At 34.6% G+C, this 18,191-nt stretch overlaps 1 protein-coding gene across 3 annotated transcripts; it reads left to right on the top strand.

The window, feature by feature from the left end:
* Positions 1 to 3,481: 3,481 nt before the first annotated feature.
* On the top strand, positions 3,482 to 12,320 carry VLN2 (villin 2). Of its 3 annotated transcripts, none has more exons than XM_048103757.2 (23): positions 3,482 to 3,755; positions 5,255 to 5,360; positions 5,497 to 5,596; positions 5,708 to 5,776; positions 5,857 to 6,093; positions 6,228 to 6,405; positions 6,530 to 6,662; positions 7,128 to 7,287; positions 7,355 to 7,505; positions 7,581 to 7,681; positions 7,757 to 7,915; positions 8,151 to 8,219; positions 8,296 to 8,364; positions 8,463 to 8,600; positions 9,006 to 9,134; positions 9,464 to 9,611; positions 9,734 to 9,744; positions 9,835 to 9,975; positions 10,049 to 10,174; positions 10,778 to 10,843; positions 11,074 to 11,341; positions 11,431 to 11,666; positions 11,746 to 12,320. In XM_048103757.2, exons 2-23 carry the CDS (start codon positions 5,305 to 5,307, stop codon positions 11,857 to 11,859), a joined length of 2,859 nt encoding a protein of 952 aa, XP_047959714.1. In that variant the 5' UTR covers positions 3,482 to 3,755; positions 5,255 to 5,304; the 3' UTR covers positions 11,860 to 12,320. The 3 variants fall into 3 exon arrangements, with proteins under 3 accessions (XP_047959714.1, XP_047959712.1, XP_047959713.1); XM_048103755.2 differs by having other exon boundaries at positions 3,483 to 3,755; positions 11,425 to 11,666; XM_048103756.2 differs by having other exon boundaries at positions 3,483 to 3,755; positions 5,169 to 5,360; positions 11,425 to 11,666.
* Positions 12,321 to 18,191: the final 5,871 nt, after the last annotated feature.

Genomic DNA, 18,191 nt, shown 5'->3' with positions numbered 1-18,191 from the left:
AAAGAAACAATAATTCTTGTAGTACTACTAGTTAGTTATACACTTATACTAGTTTTTCCAATAGAACAATAGGCATGTTTTGTTCACTTCTAGGTCCGATCAAATTTATTTAAAGCGCATATTTAACAAATAAAATAAATTTCAAATTTACTTTAAAAATGTCGCTTACAACAACGCGGCATAGGCCTGTCAAAATGGATATCGGGTATTGGATACCCGACATCCAAACCCGAAAAAAGTCAGATAATTGGATACCCAAAATCCGATGTTTTAGGTATCGGATTGGGATCGAGTAGTCAAAATTTTGGATTATCGGGTATCAGGTAACCCGATACCCGATCGGATATACCCAAATTATCCGATTTATCTTTTAAAATTAATAAGCTATATTTTTATTATAATTAGATATAATTTAATTTCTTAATTAATATTTTAGTTAATACTTAATAGTTAGCGTATATGATATATAATTTCATTTCTTAATTACATTTTAATTACATCGACTTGTGATATTTAGAATTTAGAATCTTTGATGATGTTATTGTTATATCTTGATTCTTATAAATTGTGATGGTTATTCTTGATGAATGATTAAACTTATGAATTATGGGATTGTGATGTTTATTAATATTAGAGATGGATGTTTAAACTTATGAATTGTGATGGTTATTGATTTATTGTGGATGAATGAAAGATGTTAATATGTTAGTACTATAACTTATGAATTTTGTATTTCAAAGTTTGTAGTTATTTTCTCTTAAATTCAAACTACTACAATAATTTTGTATATTTCTAAAAGTTTGTAGTTATTTTCTTTTGAATACTACTTCAACATTGTATTAAATTCGAACATAATAATATTAAATCAATTCTAAAATTTTATAGTTAATTTTCCAAAAAAAAAAAATCAAAATCACAATCGGGACTGGATACCCGGGTTGGGTATCCGGGCATCCAAGATCAAATTCGGGTCAGGTATCAGGTATTGGAATTTCGGGATCGGGTATCCGCGGATACCCGATTTGACAGGCCTAACGCGGCATATGTATTGATACTATTTGCGGTTCCGGCGCTGTGTGGCAAAATTGAGGAAAATGTGAAACAGCTTTATCACTTCCTTTTGTAGAATGTTGTCAAAGTATTAAGGAGTTAAACAACAAACATTTAGTGGAGGAGTTTATTATGATTTCTTGGCGGATTTGGTGGGCGCGTGATCAGGCAGTATGGAGTGGAAATTGTGTTCCACCCGGAGTAATAGTTGACCAAGCTCGGAAAACGCTTGTAGAATGGAACGGCACAATGTGGAAAATGGACATGCCTTCCCGTAGACCCCACAACTCCTCGCAAACCTCCACAATTCGCTACTGGAATAGCCGCATCTGAAAACTGGCGGTGTTATACGAATGCAACTACATTTGCGGAGTCCAAGATGATTGGCGCAGGTTCTTATTGATATCGCATGATAGTTTATTTCTTCATGCGTTTTCATCTTGTTAATATGAGATTTTTCCTCCCCGTGTATCTGAAGTGATAGCCGTTCGTGCCATGCTTCAGTATGTTTCTCAACACTGCCCTGGGCCAAATATCATATACACAAGTGCACAAGGGGGTAGTCTTCTCCATTATGAACACATCACACGATTGATCGAATACGGAGCCGTCATATCAGAATGTCAACAATTATTACTACATAGACATGATGTGGTAGTTGTTTGGGTTCGTCGTTTAAACAATATATGTATATTATAGCTTTTAACTCCGTTATGTATCCTCCTTTTATGTTATGGTCTTTATTTTCAGATTGTATCTTTGAATACTTTTAATCAATCCAACGTTGTTCCTTCAAAAATTATAAAAAATATTTTTCAATATAAAAATGAGTTTTATTTTTTAGTAATAGTACAGATGAAACGCTTCCCCTTCCCCCCCCCCCCCCAAAAAAAAAACTTACACTATAACTTTATTTTAGCATGTTAAATTTATGGTCCATCTATTTTAAATTTATGGTCCATCTATTTCATGGAAAAATATATTTGATCAAATATTCTTATATGGTAATTGCAAAATAGTGTCATGAATTTATCATAGACATGTCCCATCAAACATTAGAAAAGGGGAGTATAAAATCTGATTAAAGATAAATAAATAAATAAATAAAATTAATGAAACAGTCAAACAGATAATGTAAAATACATTAAAAAAAATACTCAATTTTAAAGTTTTTGGAAGAGTAGAAATTGACAGATATCAATTGTTTAAAGTTTTTGGAAGAGTGACAGTGACAGATATACCCTCATTCATGCACTTCGAAAATATCCACATATTTAATAATCAATTTGGATACTTTCGTCCAATACCAATATGTTTTATCAGACCATATATATTTAATACAGTATACAACGAAAATTAAAAAAATCTGAGAAATAAAATAGAGATTTTCGTTTCTAAAACCATAAATTTTAATCAAAATTTGGTATATATTTTCTATAATTTTTAAAATTAGTCGCAAAAATCAACTTAGGATTTACTGAATTATCCATTAAACAATTTTTTTCAAAACTTATGGGAAATTCACTGTAAGAGATAAGTTCACGATTTTGGTGACCAAATTTAAGTTTATAGAAAATATCAAATTATGTTAACTTTAATAAGCCTCCTATTTAAATTATGAGAAATATAAATTTAAACAAATTGTATACATGTAATACTTTATTTTATTTAATTCTGTATTTAGGATATCATTTCTAACTAATTTATCTTTACGTATATAATACGGATGTTTTTAATGTGTATTTTTTATCCATAAATATGTATATGTCTATTATGTTTTTACATAAATTGAAAAAAAAAATGTGTAATGTTAGATTTGAATTCTTAAATACGAATGAATATAGATCAAGTATACTTTCAATGAGTTCAGAGGCAAAATAAAAAATACTACTGTAATAAATAAATAAAGACGAAAATGATTTTTCGGACACATGTAGTAAAAAAAAAATTGTGTTAAAGGACTAAAAACATGAACCTCTAAATTCACTCTAAAAAGAAATATGCATAGTCAAAATAAAATGAAATTAAGGTAATCGTATATCACAATCCAAAATTCCAAATCACATTTGCGTTGGAATTTTATGAAAAGTAGCCAAAGTCACGGCACATACTATTATCTTGTGATTAACGCAGTACAGTTACAATATTAATCATTCCTTTAATCTAATTTACTAAATTTCACTGTCAAACGTTTTATACTGAAAATTGACATTCTTCATTACCAAAAAAATAAAAAATAAAAATAGAAAACCATCATCTTCTTTGCTGGGAAATGTTTGTGCTCTGTGTTTTTTTTTTGCAATTCTCTCCATATAATATCTTTCTGCAGTATATGATGCACATTATAATGGTATAATTGCATATACTGTCTGTCTGAATAAATTCAGCAGCATATCTCAAAAGCCCCACAAAGTTACTAAAGTGAGAAATTAAATCCAGATTCATAGTAAAAAGCATAAAAAAGTGAAAATTTATACTACAACGAAGCAATTATTAATTTCCCCGTTTTTGTGTTAAAATAAGCTTTTCGCATAATCTCTCTCTACTTTTTCCCCATTTTGCCAGCTCTCTTACCTCTATTCTCATATCCCCACCTATAAACCTTTCTCTTTTCAACACTTTCTCTCTCTAAAATCTCCGGTCATCAATATTTCATAGAGAGCGACAGGGCTGAAGTGTGATAGAATTGAAGAGATCTTTCAAAGGTTTGCGCTTTGCTTATTCAAGTTGGACCGTTTTTAGATCCATTTTATTGTTTTTTCTGTTTGGTTTCATGAACTGTTTGCTAACTTTTATACTACTATGTGACCAGCTCCGCGATTTTCGGATGTGATTTCTTTTGATCCGAGTTTTGGGGTTTTGTGAGATGAGTTATTTGCTTAATTTAGTTCTTGCTCATCGTTTATTAGTTAATCGAATTAGAAAAATAATGTGAAAAGATTTGCTCTTGCTGTAACCTCTGCTAACGATGAAATTCCAACTGTTTCTGGATAGATTGCTTGCAATTCGATTCACCGGGAACTCAAATAGTTTGTTATGATCTCTTAATTTTATGACGCGATGTGATACTGCGTTGAAGTTGGAAGCTTGAGATTTTTTGAGTCTCAAAATAATAACTTGAGGGATTGTGTCTCAAGCAGGACATTAGGATATACCCAATGCAAATTACAGTCTGGTGTAGTGGGCTTTTTGCCTCAAGGATTAAATGATAACTGTTTTCAGAATGGCATGTGGCCATTTTGTCAATGTCGTATGAAATTTCCCATTTTCTTCTGTCTTTCTGATATTGAAATATGTGAACATGCTGTAGTCAATTCTATACTAGAAATCACAATATAATAATACAGAATTTTTTCCCAACTCTGCTGCCTATTTAAACTTTTAGTGGATAGAGATTAGGTCATGCATTGATACTGCTTGCATCCATACCTGTATGGATATCGTCCATTTCATACTAGATACTGAACTGCTAGACGAAGACTCCATTCTTACCTCGTTCAGAATTTTTTTTATTTGAGTGACACTGATTGGGCGGGTTCTGAGACTTATTTTTCTGGTATCCATTTGCTATAGATCATTATCTTGGCTACAAGCCCACAAGCAATAGGGATGTTATGTCCTGGTGAATTCATTCCTCCCTGATTCACTGAACTGGTTTAGAGAGAATATTGAGAAATGTATCATTGGCTGGAATTCTAAAGTCTTAAACAATTGGATTCTAGCAATATAATCGTGCTATGAAAATGTAATGAGGAGGCTCTGGCAACTGGCTCGAGTTTATTATTTAGTTTGGTGTTTCAAAGAAAACCTCCCCCTTAACTAGTCAATAAAATGTACAAGCCTGAAGTGATACACTTTGATCACCCTGCTGCTGTTAATATGGTTAGTCAAGTGAGTTTATTATGTAAAACTCTTGAATTAGTAGTAGTTGGGCTATATTCCATTACTTGTGTGCCGTTGTTGGGAAAAATTGGTCTTCTATATATCATTACTCAAACCAGCCTAACATATTTCTGCCTTTCTCTTTTCTTGTCCTTAAAAGGGTTAGTTGATTTTTTCTTGCTTGCTTTACGTAAATTTTCATTCTCTACTCTTATTTATCTTTTTAATGACTGCAGAGGCTATGATAGGAGAATTTAGAGTTTACAAGTCATAGTTTTGCATTCAGCCTAATCTTTGTTCTGGTTACTGCTTTCATCATTAGGAGCTTGGAGATATTATCCCCTGTTTTGAAATTCAGAAGGATATCATACAATGTCTAGCTCAGCAAAAGCTCTGGAGCCTGCTTTTCAAGGAGCGGGTCAGAGAGTGTATCCTTACATATGGAAGCTAACTAACATGTCCAGCTTGATTGTATATTTAAATATATAATTTAAGACTTCTAAATATTAGCCATTTCAGACTTCAGTTCATTCAGTTTGATTTGTTAAACTTAATACCGAACAGAGGGACTGAGATCTGGAGGATCGAGAACTTCCAACCGGTTCCTTTGCCAAAGTCCGACTATGGTAAATTCTGCTGTGGAGATTCGTATATTATACTTCAGGTGTGCTTGTCTGATCCCTCACCTTATTGAGAAGACAACTTCGTTAAATCTTTTGGAATCATTTTATTTTTAAGGGATTTATGTTCTGGATCAACCTGCTTCTCTGTGCAGACTAGTTCTGGTAAGGGAGGTTCTTATCTCTATGACATTCACTTCTGGCTTGGGAAGGACACTAGCCAGGTATTGATCTTGTTCACATTTGTATTCATAGTATACTTTCTTTTATCTGCTTTGGAACTCAAATATTTGCAATGCTTTAGGATGAAGCAGGGACTGCTGCTATTAAAACTGTCGAACTTGATGCTGCTCTAGGAGGCCGTGCTGTGCAGTACAGAGAACTACAAGGGCATGAGTCTGACAAATTCTTGTCTTACTTTAAACCATGCATCATTCCACTGGAAGGTGGTGTTGCCACTGGATTTAGGAAAACTGAAGAAGAAGAATTTGAAACCCGGTTATATATTTGTCGAGGAAAAAGAGTTGTTAGGCTAAAGCAGGTAGGATTGGAGCATTCTACTACTACAACATCATAGCGACATGACTAATTTTCCATGTCGTGAGCATCAAAATATAAGAGTATTATGTAGAAAATTTCCAAATAGATAATCAACTGGTTTTCCTTAAACTGCAGGTCCCATTTTCAAGGTCCTCGCTGAACCATGACGATGTTTTTATTCTTGACACCAAGGATAAGATATATCAGTTCAATGGTGCAAACTCTAATATTCAGGAAAGGGCCAAAGCACTAGAAGTGATTCAGTTTTTAAAGGATAAGTATCATGAGGGGACGTGTGATGTTGCAATTGTTGGTGAGTGCAGTCATAATAATATCTAGTATATTCTGTGTCTTGTTCCTCTATATGGAAGTCTATTATTTTTCTATGGTTTTGTATTCATATACTAATAGCATGCAAATGCCATTCCAAACTTCAGATGATGGGAAATTACAAGCTGAGACGGATTCTGGTGAATTTTGGGTACTCTTTGGTGGGTTTGCTCCAATTGGTAAGAAGGTTGCTACTGAAGATGATATCATACCAGAAAAGACCCCTGCCAAGCTTTTTAGGTAATTAGTTGTGCTTAATGGCAGTATCAAATCTAAATATTTCAGCATTCAACACATATAGCTCTCTTTTAGTCGTAACATTCTATGCGGATGTTGAGCTATAAAATGCTTGCTTATTGACAATATATCAGTATGCAAGTATATCAGTATCAGTTGTTTTCCTTGGAGGTTCATCTCACATGGCACATGCACCTAACATAATCATAATCATATTCATAATCATAATCATAATCGTCAATCATGTAATGTGGTTCTTGGATTGGTTACATATCGAACAGTTTTTTCTAGCATAAGGAATTGTTTATTTTTGTTAGTTGGTTCACTTTTCACACGATTCAAGCTTTAAAGTGCTTGTATGGGCTTTCTTATGTTAATATTGTTCACTGTTTAAATGTCTTCTTATTGTATGATTATACAGCCCCAGAAAGTAAATGCTCATCACTTCTTTCATTTGCCTCTTGACAGTATTGTTGATGGTCAAGTTAAGATCGTGGATGGCGAACTTTCCAAGTCACTTTTGGAGAATAACAAATGCTATATGTTGGATTGTGGTTCTGATGTATTTGTATGGGTTGGCCGGGTTACTCAAGTTGATGAGAGGAAAGCCGCCATTCAAGTTGCAGAGGTAGGGGACTGTCACATGCTGGTATTGCAACTAGTACTTGTAAACTCATATGCAAATCATATCTCAGGATTTTGTGGCTAGCCAAAATAGGCCTAAGTCAACGCATATAACTCGGCTAATTCAAGGTTATGAGACTCATTCATTCAAGTCGAACTTTGATTCCTGGCCATCAGGATCTGCTGCACCTGTTGCTGAGGAGGGAAGGGGAAAAGTAGCAGGTATATCCTGAGGTGTTCAGTACATGCTACTGCAAAATGTCTTCCAGTATTTAACATTTCTAAGATATTTTGCAGCCTTACTGAAGCAGCAAGGTGGTGTCATGAAGGGAGCCAGTAAAAGTGCCCCTGTAAATGAAGAAGTCCCTCCCTTGCTTGAAGGAGGTGGAAAGACAGAGGTCTAACTTTGCTCTGGTTGGCTTAGTAGTTTGTTTCTGACATGGTAAAATGTGACATTTATTTTACATTTCCAGGTTTGGCGCATCAATGGTAGTGCCAAAACTCCTGTACCTACTGAAGATATTGGCAAATTTTACAGCGGGGATTGCTATATTGTCCTCTACACATACCATTCTCATGAAAGAAAAGACGACTACTACTTGTGTTGTTGGATAGGAAAAGACAGCATTGAGGTATTATAAATTGCCATTATAGTGTGAAAGCAATGCAAATTATTTGAGTATGTCAAGAATTTACATGTGTGTTTATGTGAAAAACTTGTGAGTGATTTATTGATGAGGCGGAACGCTGAATACAAATTCAGTGTGGTAGCTATGTTATGATATAGATCTGGCTAAGAGTTCTTATGTCAATGTTCTGCATGATGGCTTACAAAACTGAGCTAACAGTTGGTTACCAAATTTTCAGGAGGACGAAAAGATGGCTGTAAAACTATCCAACACAATGTATAACTCACTGAAGGGGAGGCCAGTGCTGGTAATGATAAAACTTCATGTTTCTGATCAAAGCAATTAGATGTAGGAACTTAAGCTATAAACCATGCATTGTGCAGGGTATGATATATCAAGGGAAAGAGCCGCCACAGTTTGTTGCAATCTTTCAGCATATGGTGGTCTTAAAGGTGAGTTTACTTCATGGAGGGAAGGAAACATTTTGTAATATGCAAAGAAACCTTATATGATTATCATTTTCCCCATCATTCTTAAATTGTTTTGTTAGGGTGGAATGAGTTCGGGGTACAAGAATTATATTGCTGACAAAGGTCTAAATGATGAAACATACACTTCTGATGGTGTCGCTCTCATCCGCATATCTGGGACTTCACCGCATAACAATAAGGCTGTTCAAGTTGAAGCAGTAAGATTCCTTGTTTGACCTCTAGTTATTTCTGTCTTATTTCTCTGTACCTGGAACTTCACTTGTCTACATATTCTTTGACACGCTTAGATTATTCTTCATCAGTAGTTGGACTGTGCTCTCATTTCTGGACAATTTTAGCCGAAGCTTCATTTGATGCTAACATAAACTTAAACCCTTTCACATGGTAGGCAAGAAAGAAAGATAGGACAGTGTTCATGGACTTGAGAAAGTTAAAGCGTTAAGATTTTATTTAAGGATCAAAGTAAACAGCGGGTCAGATAACAACTTACTGGCTTCAATTTAATGTCAGAACTAACTGTGAAGAGTTTATGAGTTGTACTATGTGTTTATTCTGCTTGCCCATACTGATTCTGCTTTTCAAAATTTATCTTATCATCTTAGACGGCAACATCGTTAAACACAAACGAATGTTTTCTTCTGCAATCTGGATCTTCAACTTTCAGCTGGCAGGGTAATCAATGCACCTTTGAACAGCAACAGCTGGCAACCCAAATTGCTGAATTTTTGAAGGTAAGCATTTTCTTGCAGTAAACTTCAAGATCTCAGGATCTTGTTTAAAATTGATTTGCTCATTTGTATATTATCATATGTCTGCTTGGTTTCTGAAACAATGTGGCAGAAATATAAATCGTGCTCATACTGTTGTTTCACCATGGATTTCTGCTGTACTGTGGTTATATTATCTTAAGAATTAGTTTCTCTTTAGTTGATGAGATATTTGTCTGAACGCATTGAATTCCCATATTCTATTAGAATCAACGTCTGGATGCTTAGCATGAGTCTTAAGTCAGTTCTTTGGCTTTATCATTTAAAATATCGTATAATGTTCATGACCTCAGCCGGGATCAACCATCAAACACACCAAAGAAGGAACTGAAAGCTCATCATTTTGGTTTCCTCTTGGAGGAAAGCAAAGCTACACCAGCAAGAAGGTTTCATCTGAGGTTGTCAGAGATCCCCACTTGTTCGCATTCTCCTTCAATAAAGGTATCAAGATTCTTAGTGATACTATTAACTATTTTGGATTAATGGCATCCTGAATGCAATAATTTTGGTCTGGTTCTAACCTTTTTCCATTTTGATGCACATGCTGCCACATGTACTCCCAGGAAAGTTTGAGGTATACACTGGATGAAAATTGATTCAGAAATTTGTTTTAGCTGTTTATACTCTACAACTATGTATTCTGACATAACATATAATTATGCAGGTGGAAGAAATATACAACTTCTCTCAAGATGACCTTTTAACTGAAGATATATTGATACTTGACACAAATGCTGAGGTGTTTGTTTGGGTTGGCCAATCAGTTGACTCTAAAGAGAAGCAAAATGCCTTTGAAATTGGCCAGGTAGTAAAAAATCTTACATTTCAGTTATAGTTATTTTCTGTTTGTGGTTCATTGACCAGCGAAGCTTATGCAGAAATATATTGAACTGGCTGCTTCCTTGGAGGGGTTGCCCCCAAAGGTTCCATTATACAAAGTGACAGAAGGAAATGAGCCAAGCTTCTTCACCTCCTATTTTTCTTGGGACCCCGCCAAAGCTAGTGTATGGCATCTCTCTCTCTCTGGAGTGCTATATGATTTTCTTGTGTTCTATTTCTTTTTGTAAACCAATTTTGGGACGAACTTTCACACCTCATAATTTCTTAGAATTCAAGGTACATTTTTGTTTCTGAAGTTATTGATTTTGATAGATGGTTCCTGCTAGTTGTGCTCATGCCCATTACGTTTCAACACCTAAACCACCATTGTAGAGCTGAAATATGGATTAGTTGGATGAGCAGTCTAATTCTTATAAGCAAGGGTGGGTCACACGCATGGGGATGATGGGGAGCCTCAACACCCCCTATTTTTACAGTCCCTGGCTTGGCCAAAATACGTCTCTCATTAATGCAAATGCTGCTTTATCACACAACAATAAGACCCCCTCATAAAAAAAGCCTGCACCTACCACTTAATAAGCATAAATGTGATTTGCATGTCATTGTACGATTGTAAACCAAAGAATTCACTATTCTGTTTAAGCATTAACTAGACCAACAGAGTTAGCCTATGTGCATGTGTTTTACAATGAGTGTCTGGTGGCCATGTCTGATGGTTTTACATAGGTGCCGGTTTTAACCAATGCTCTCTTTTTCATTGATAACAGGCACATGGAAATTCATTCCAGAAGAAGATCATGCTACTCTTTGGGGGTGGTGGTCATGCTGCAGAGGTAAAATTGAATAGTGTGCTGTTATGTGCATAAATGTTGAATTTCATCATTGTGTAAATTTTCTCCTTTAATTGCTGTTTCATTTGATTTTGCATTTATTTTTGCCTACAGGCTATTCTAAAACATAAAATACCATTTTCTATGCATACTACCCATTGTTACTTGATTGGAGAATGACCAGGGCTTTGTTTGAACTATAATTGACTTGGTTTAAGTTATCTGCTAATCAGGAGAGGTCCAATAGTTCGAACAATGGGGGACCGACTCAGAGAGCGTCTGCTTTAGCAGCTTTGAACTCTGCCTTCACTTCAACTTCAAGTTCAACTTCGTCTCCAAAAGCTACTTCGGCCCCTCGGTCTGGGGGGAAAAGTGCAGCTTCACAGAGAGCAGCTGCAGTGGCTGCTTTATCAAATGTTCTGACTGCCGAAAAGAAGGGACCAGCAGACGTCTCTCCTTCCCAGCCAAGTAGAAGTCCACCACGAGAAGCTCGCCCTTCTGGTATTTTAGGATGTCATTTCATGCATCATGCTCTCTTTCGTGGCCAATCTAAAGTTGTATAGCTAACACTTTGAAAATTTTAGTTTCAGCTCCAGTGAAGAGTGAAGATGAAAATGAGACGGAAGAATTCCTAGAGGATGTGAAAGTCAAGGAAAATGAGACAGTTGAGACCGCACCAGAAACCAATGGGGAGGACTCAGGATCAAACCCAGAGGCTGCTCAGGAGGAGAATGGCTCTGAAAGTGGTCAGAGTACATTCAGCTACGACCAATTGAAGGCCAAATCTGACAACCCTGTGACCGGGATTGATTTCAAACGAAGAGAGGTTTGTTAGTTCTTGAATAGACATTTATCCACCTCATATCCACAGGCACTGATTCTTTCTTCCAAATTGCGGTGTTCAGGCTTATCTTTCGGATGAGGAATTCGTGTCAGTAATGGGAATGACCAAAGATGCTTTCTACAAGCTGCCCAAGTGGAAGCAGGACATGAACAAAAAGAAAGTGGATCTCTTCTAGAAAACAGAGATGCAATTCAGAAAACGTATTCCTGCTTCGCCTCAAAGCTTTTGGTTTGTCTCTCTCTACACCTATCATGATGCCTGGATCTGGACACATCTATATTTTTAAGTGTTCTTCCTTACAAATCATCGAGTTTTCTTCCGGTATTTGGTTTTGATTATGTGATGTCTGCGCTGAAGAGTGATTTCTTTTTTCCTGCCTTGTCTTCAATATACGTTTCATGACTCCGTTTGTAGTCTGAAAAACAGGAAGCAGATTTAAATTCTTTGATTTGGTTGGTATGTTCATTGGAGTTCCTCATTCCCTTCATCCTTTTAATCATCTTATATTTGTCGAGTTAGAAGGGTGTATATGTATTTTACTTTGTACATTGCTCAAGGAATGTAGATGAAGTTGTTTGTCATCACTTTGTATGAAATATTGTACGTTATGTTATGAACTCTCTATCTTTCTGCCTTCTTTTCCTTTTCCTTCTGAGAGTTTGAGTGAAAAAAACCATTGATTTGGATCATTAGATTTATATTTTGCCATGCTTTCTTTTGTAGCAGAAGCTGATAAAGTCTATCATATTGTGGTTCGTTCGTTTGTAATTTGTTTACCAGACCATTTTGTGTTTTGGATATTACTCCTATTAGTTACTGTTTCATTCCCATTTTTGTTACTTTATTTTCGTGTAGAATATTTTGCTCATATTATGCCAAAGTGTAACTATTAACCTTTAATCACGACAAAAAATGAGGTGCCCCAGCAATCGGCATCATTATTTGGAGATATCTTGATTTATGGTCCAAAAACATTAAATAATTGTTTGCAAAATGTCAATTGAAATTTAAGTGGTGTTTGATTTATTGCAATCAAACATATATGTGGTGATTCATGACTTCTATTTTTGGAATTTTAATTTGAAGGCTTATCCACAGTCCATACTCCATACCAACCATCATTTCATATAATTAAGAGTGACGCCATCGTAAAGTCATAATTATTCTTTGCTAATCATTCATAATCCTGCATGTTGGTTTGCCATAATTGCTTCCTTTATTATTTGCATCATTCATCTTTCTTGATTCTCTATTATCCATTGTTTATAATTATTTTATTATAATTGTCTTGATCGGACAATACAGGAAATAGTTTATAAAATTTCAATCATAATTTGGAAAAATGTCTGCAGTTGAACTGTGTAAAGAATTAAAGCAATCTCAAGTAGGGGTACATTACATATAATATTTGAAAATCGAATAATCAATCTTAATTAAATTAAAATGTATTCCAGTCAAAATAATTGAAATAGATTAAAGGCCAAAAATTGGAGGAGTCATCTTAAATAATTGGAATAGATTTAAGTCCAAAATTTTCAAATAAACCTAGATGTCTAAAAATATTAGCAGTAGGCAAAGGGTGGTGGTGGTGTGGTCACGGGGGAAATTTAGCAGAAAAATGTGTAGAAATCACGTGAATTCAACACAAATCACAATCTCAAATTAATGGATTATACTATTTAATAGAGCTATTTCAGTTTCTTTGCTACATTTGTCACAATAGTTATGCATTTCTATCAGTACCTTATTATTTGCATTATTTTTGGGGAAGTTTTCGATATATCTCCTCCAATTATTTCTGCATCTGCCATTTCACAAGATGTCATTTTAAACTATATAATTCTTCTTTCATCAATTTATTGCATATACGATGGGAAATATAAATGTAATCAAATACTACTACAGTAGAATATAGCATAAAACCTCATATAAGGCAAATATATTTTAAACCCTAGTCTCAAATTACTAGTGTATAAGTATTGGCAGAGAAGAAAGTGGTTATCTTTAATAAGACAAATTGAGTACGATTTACAAACAAAAAAGTCTCAAACTATAAGCAATATGCGCTCATTTTGTAGGTTTCGAGATTTTGTTGTAACTGTCATTATTTTTAAATATTAGAACCAAAACGAAGTAGTCTTTGAGTTATTTAAAAATATAAAATATATAGTCATATCTGAGTACAAAATTTGGGAGTCAGAAAAACAAACGCAGATGTTAATACAATAGTTTGAGGTATAGTTAATAGTTTCTTATAATTGGGAATATATTTGTTATTGTAAAAACTAAAGAACATTACTATAAACTAGAGGGTGTGTTTGAGTGGTACGAGACTCGTCCATCCTTAATTAAATATGGTCAAGGGATCAATCCCTGCCCCTGCTTTGAGCAGCCTGCATGTAATTGTAGTAAGTAGGAGTATATTTTATTTCCATGCAATATTGTTTGTCATTATGCGATAAGCATTGATTAAATAGAGTATATGTAAAGATTTTATTTTTTTGAAGCGAATATGTAAATATTTTTCTCAGACAATTTCTGTATTTATATGCTACTTGTCCAGCACTGAAACTCATGTGAGGTGGTCCCATGGAGGATAGATGCATTTAGGCTTATCATGATTTTCAATATTTTCAAATTAGTTTCTGAAGACAAACATATGTAAGTAACAAGTTTGATTTTATTTGTATTGAAAACTTAATGTATGTACCGTCCGAGCAAGAGTAGGGATTAAAACCGGTGGTGCAAAGACACAGATAAGGAATGACTCTTATATCTGAAGCAGAGAGGAATATGGATGAATTCAAAAGAGAGAGATTATGAGGATATGTAGATTTGGGGTTGCATATTCAACTCATACCAACAAGATAGCTTTTTTTTTTCCGACGAAATAATGTTAAAAGTGTTTGGCCTTGGGAAGTTATGAAATGGGTGATCCTACCAACAAGATGCTTTTTTTTCCGACGTCCATCTCATAAGAAATAATGTTAAAAGTGTTTGGCCTTGGGAAATTATGAAATGGGTGATCCTCTGGTGAGCGTGTGAATGAGGACAAAACACACTGGAAAGATTTGTGTTGGTATTGTGGGGATAGCCATCAATAGGGAGCCAGATCGTTACAAATTTAGGTATCAGAAGTGACAAAATTCCATATGGTTCCATCTTAATATAGGAGTGGTCCATTAGACTTATATAATGGTTCAGTGTTTTCACCGAAGTGGAATATTAATTGTTATATTTATTTATATTTCAATTGCCAACACCCGCCTTTAAGGTGAATTTTGAACGGGTTGGACACTTTTCTTTTTAGGTTGGACCAACCCTCTATTAAACTGATCCAAATCTAAAGTCCAAATATACTGTTAGGTCAGATAAAATTGGCCCCCACAATCCACGTATCGGTGACTAGATCTGAAACTATGAAATGAATCCATATAATTCTATCTTAAAACTAATTGATTATAGAAAGAATGACTCATTATACTTATATAATTACTATTTTAGTATTAATTTTATATCGATATTAAATCCTATTATTATTATTATTTAATTATGTTTCAATTGGCAACATGAAAGACGCAGTTTCGATTATCCTTGAACGTCACATAAGTTGGATCGTAAATAAATTTTACGTTAGTATGTTTAGCCCTATCATATCATGAAAATTAGATTAATTAGCCCTATCTAATTTTGGGAAAGAATTGAGTTAAAATATAACGATGTCAACGTGTGAGACAGATGCAAGGCCAAAATGTGGCTATTGCTATTTCAATGATATGCACGAGATTGGTACCATATAATTAGCTAAACAATTTTGACTTCTCTTCCTTCATCTCTGTCTATCTCTCTCTCATCTACACCCATTTATACTAGGAGACCTACAAGTCACAAATCCCATTAATCATTTTATAATTAAGTTGGATTTATTTTAAAAAAATATTAATGCCATCGATTGATATATGCATATATATGATGAAGGCGTACGAACACATCAAGTATTTCTCTCTTACTAGTTTTATTTTGCTCATGTAAATACATACGTATAAACGATTATTATTGCAGCTCGTGTGCCTTTATTTCTTTTTTTTTTGGTCAAAGGGGGCAACTTTTTTTGTTTCTTGTTCTCATCCAATAACATATATGGCTTCTTCAAAAAGATTTGGATCCTATGTTTGTCCCCCACAATGTGAGGATATTTGGACTCAGTTTTTCCCATTTTCAAATACTATGCAATTATCACTAATTGTGCGCCGAAAAAGAAGAAGAAAAATATGAAAATTGGAGGGCAAGTGGAATTCATTATTTTTGTCGGTGGCCTTTTGTAGTTGATTTTTCGTGATGGAAATGCGATCATCATCGCAATAACTTTACATGTTTATTATTACGTTATTTTTAGTTCTCACAATAGAGGATGACTCTTGCATTAACTCGTATAAGAATTGATTTTTATTAGTCCCCTTCTTATTCTTGTACTTATAGCACTATATTAGTAATAAAATTACTAATTTTTTTGTACTCCTGTACTTTATTGAACTTAAAAAATCACCACCCTAGCTCCAAGATTCAAATCTATGTAAATTTCATTTCTTTTTTTTTTTTTTAATTTAGTAAATTATACACCAGATTTAGTTATTTTATATAACATGTGCAATAATAAAAGAGGAATTGCAGATTCATGATAAGAAGGTGATTTATTCGATACCCTCAAAGAGAAACAATTTTGTACTAGTATAAATTCTATCGATCTATCATAATATGTGTGGTGGCGTATGCATCATAATGCATGTGTCTGCCCTTGATTGGATATTAATTTGTCGAAATATGCTATGCCACTGATGCCAGATTTTCTATGGAGTATTTTGTATCCCCATTCTCATATAGTGAGTATGTTTTTAATTATTATTATTATTATTATTATTATTATTATTATTATTATTATTATTATTATTATTATTATTGTTATTGTATGAGTGTATTAAGATTTGAGCATCCGGTTGGATACATTCGTAGTAGTGGAGTACTCCATATGTGTTTTGAATTCGAACTTAGTTAAATTTTATATAGTTATACTAATATGATCCTATATATCTCCCAATTACTTACTTATATTTTCATTTATCGTATTTTTTCTATATTTATTTAGATATTTATTTCTTGTTCAATATTTGTTTCTTGTTCAATAAGTAAGGGTAGTAGTATTAGAGTATTATAAATAGAAGAAATTGTTTATCATTTTATTCAATGATTAATGAAATATTTTCTACACTAAAGATAACGTGTGTTTTTCATTCCTAATTTTGGATTCCCTATCCTAATTGGATGCCGGAGTATTCTATCAGTCGCCGAATTATCTGTCCGACAGGAGCTAATCTAATGACTAAGATGTAGTCTTAGTTTGGAATTGCTAATTAGTTAGCAATTGATCACTCCTCTATTATATCAAATATAATTAAAAATATAAATTTATCATCCAAAATTCGTATAGTTCCGCCTATAGTTACTCACCTAAATTAATTCAAATTTATGGAGTTTTAATCATAAGTTGTTATATAAGTATTTAATACAGTATCAACCAAGAATCTATTGTGTCTAAAGTCCTTAAAAATTTAAAATTGTACTCCCTTTGTCCCATAAAAGTTGAGACAATATTTTTGGGCACGGAAGTTAAGAATTTATATTAAATAAATAGGAGAGATGAAAAAAAGTAGGAAATATAAAAGAGAGTAAAGTAAATGATAGAATAAAAAAAGGATGATTAGATGTTTTGTCTTTTGTTAAAAAAGTAAATGACTCAACTTTGTTTGTACAGACTAAAAAGGAATACAACTCAACTTTTTTGGGACGGAGGGAGTATAAAAGATTTATCTATTGGAAATATCAATATACACAAATTTAGAGCATCTCCAATAGCGGCTAGCCCACCGGCTAGCCGATTCGCGTCGCTAGCCAGTCGGCTAGCCGAACTATTGGAAACGGCCAGCCGCATTTCGGCGAAGAAACCGGCGATCGAACGCCGATTTGAGGGCGCTGGCCGCCATTGTGGCATGCCGATCGGCGAGCGATCGGCCAGCGCCCATTTTTCATTTTTTTTTTGAAATTTTTTGAAAAACTATATATACACGATTTTAGTTTCATTTTCATTTGCACCACTTGTTTTAACGAGTTTTCTCTCTCTCTAAATTTATGTACAAGAGCAACAACGAGTCCAGTCCGGTGACGAGCGGATCTCAGACTCCCACGGTACCCGTGGGATCTGGATGGGGCCAGATGGGCGGGCAGATGGGCCAAGGGTTTAACGACCCTTGGCAACGGTTGATGGGGATGATGGCGGGAGCGCAGGGGGGGATACCGAGCGGGGGGCAGGCCAGCGGCGGGCAGGCAACGCCGGGGTGGAGAGGTATGCCCCAGATGCTGCAACAGATGATGGGGATGATGCCGGTATGGCAGGGAGGGATGCAGCCCGGTATGCATCCCGGGATGCAGGGGTCACCGGGGGGACGACACGGT

This window comes from Salvia hispanica, chromosome 6 (assembly GCF_029641045.1).
Source record: "Salvia hispanica isolate PSC_SH4W2 chromosome 6, Shi_PSC_v1, whole genome shotgun sequence".
NCBI classification, from domain to species: domain Eukaryota; kingdom Viridiplantae; phylum Streptophyta; class Magnoliopsida; order Lamiales; family Lamiaceae; genus Salvia; species Salvia hispanica.
This window is presented reverse-complemented; position numbering and strand designations above follow the sequence as displayed.

What these genes read in the sequence shown, in the direction of transcription:
- VLN2 (XM_048103755.2), top strand. Translation starts at nt 5,305, where the DNA reads ATGTCTAGCTCAGCAAAAGCTCTGGAGCCTGCTTTTCAAGGAGCGGGT. An exon ending in ACCCCTGCCAAGCTTTTTAG is followed by an intron (nt 6,663 to 7,127) that starts GTAATTAGTTGT and finishes GCCTCTTGACAG; the next exon opens with TATTGTTGATGGTCAAGTTA. An exon ending in ACGAGAAGCTCGCCCTTCTG is followed by an intron (nt 11,342 to 11,424) that starts GTATTTTAGGAT and finishes TGAAAATTTTAG; the next exon opens with TTTCAGCTCCAGTGAAGAGT.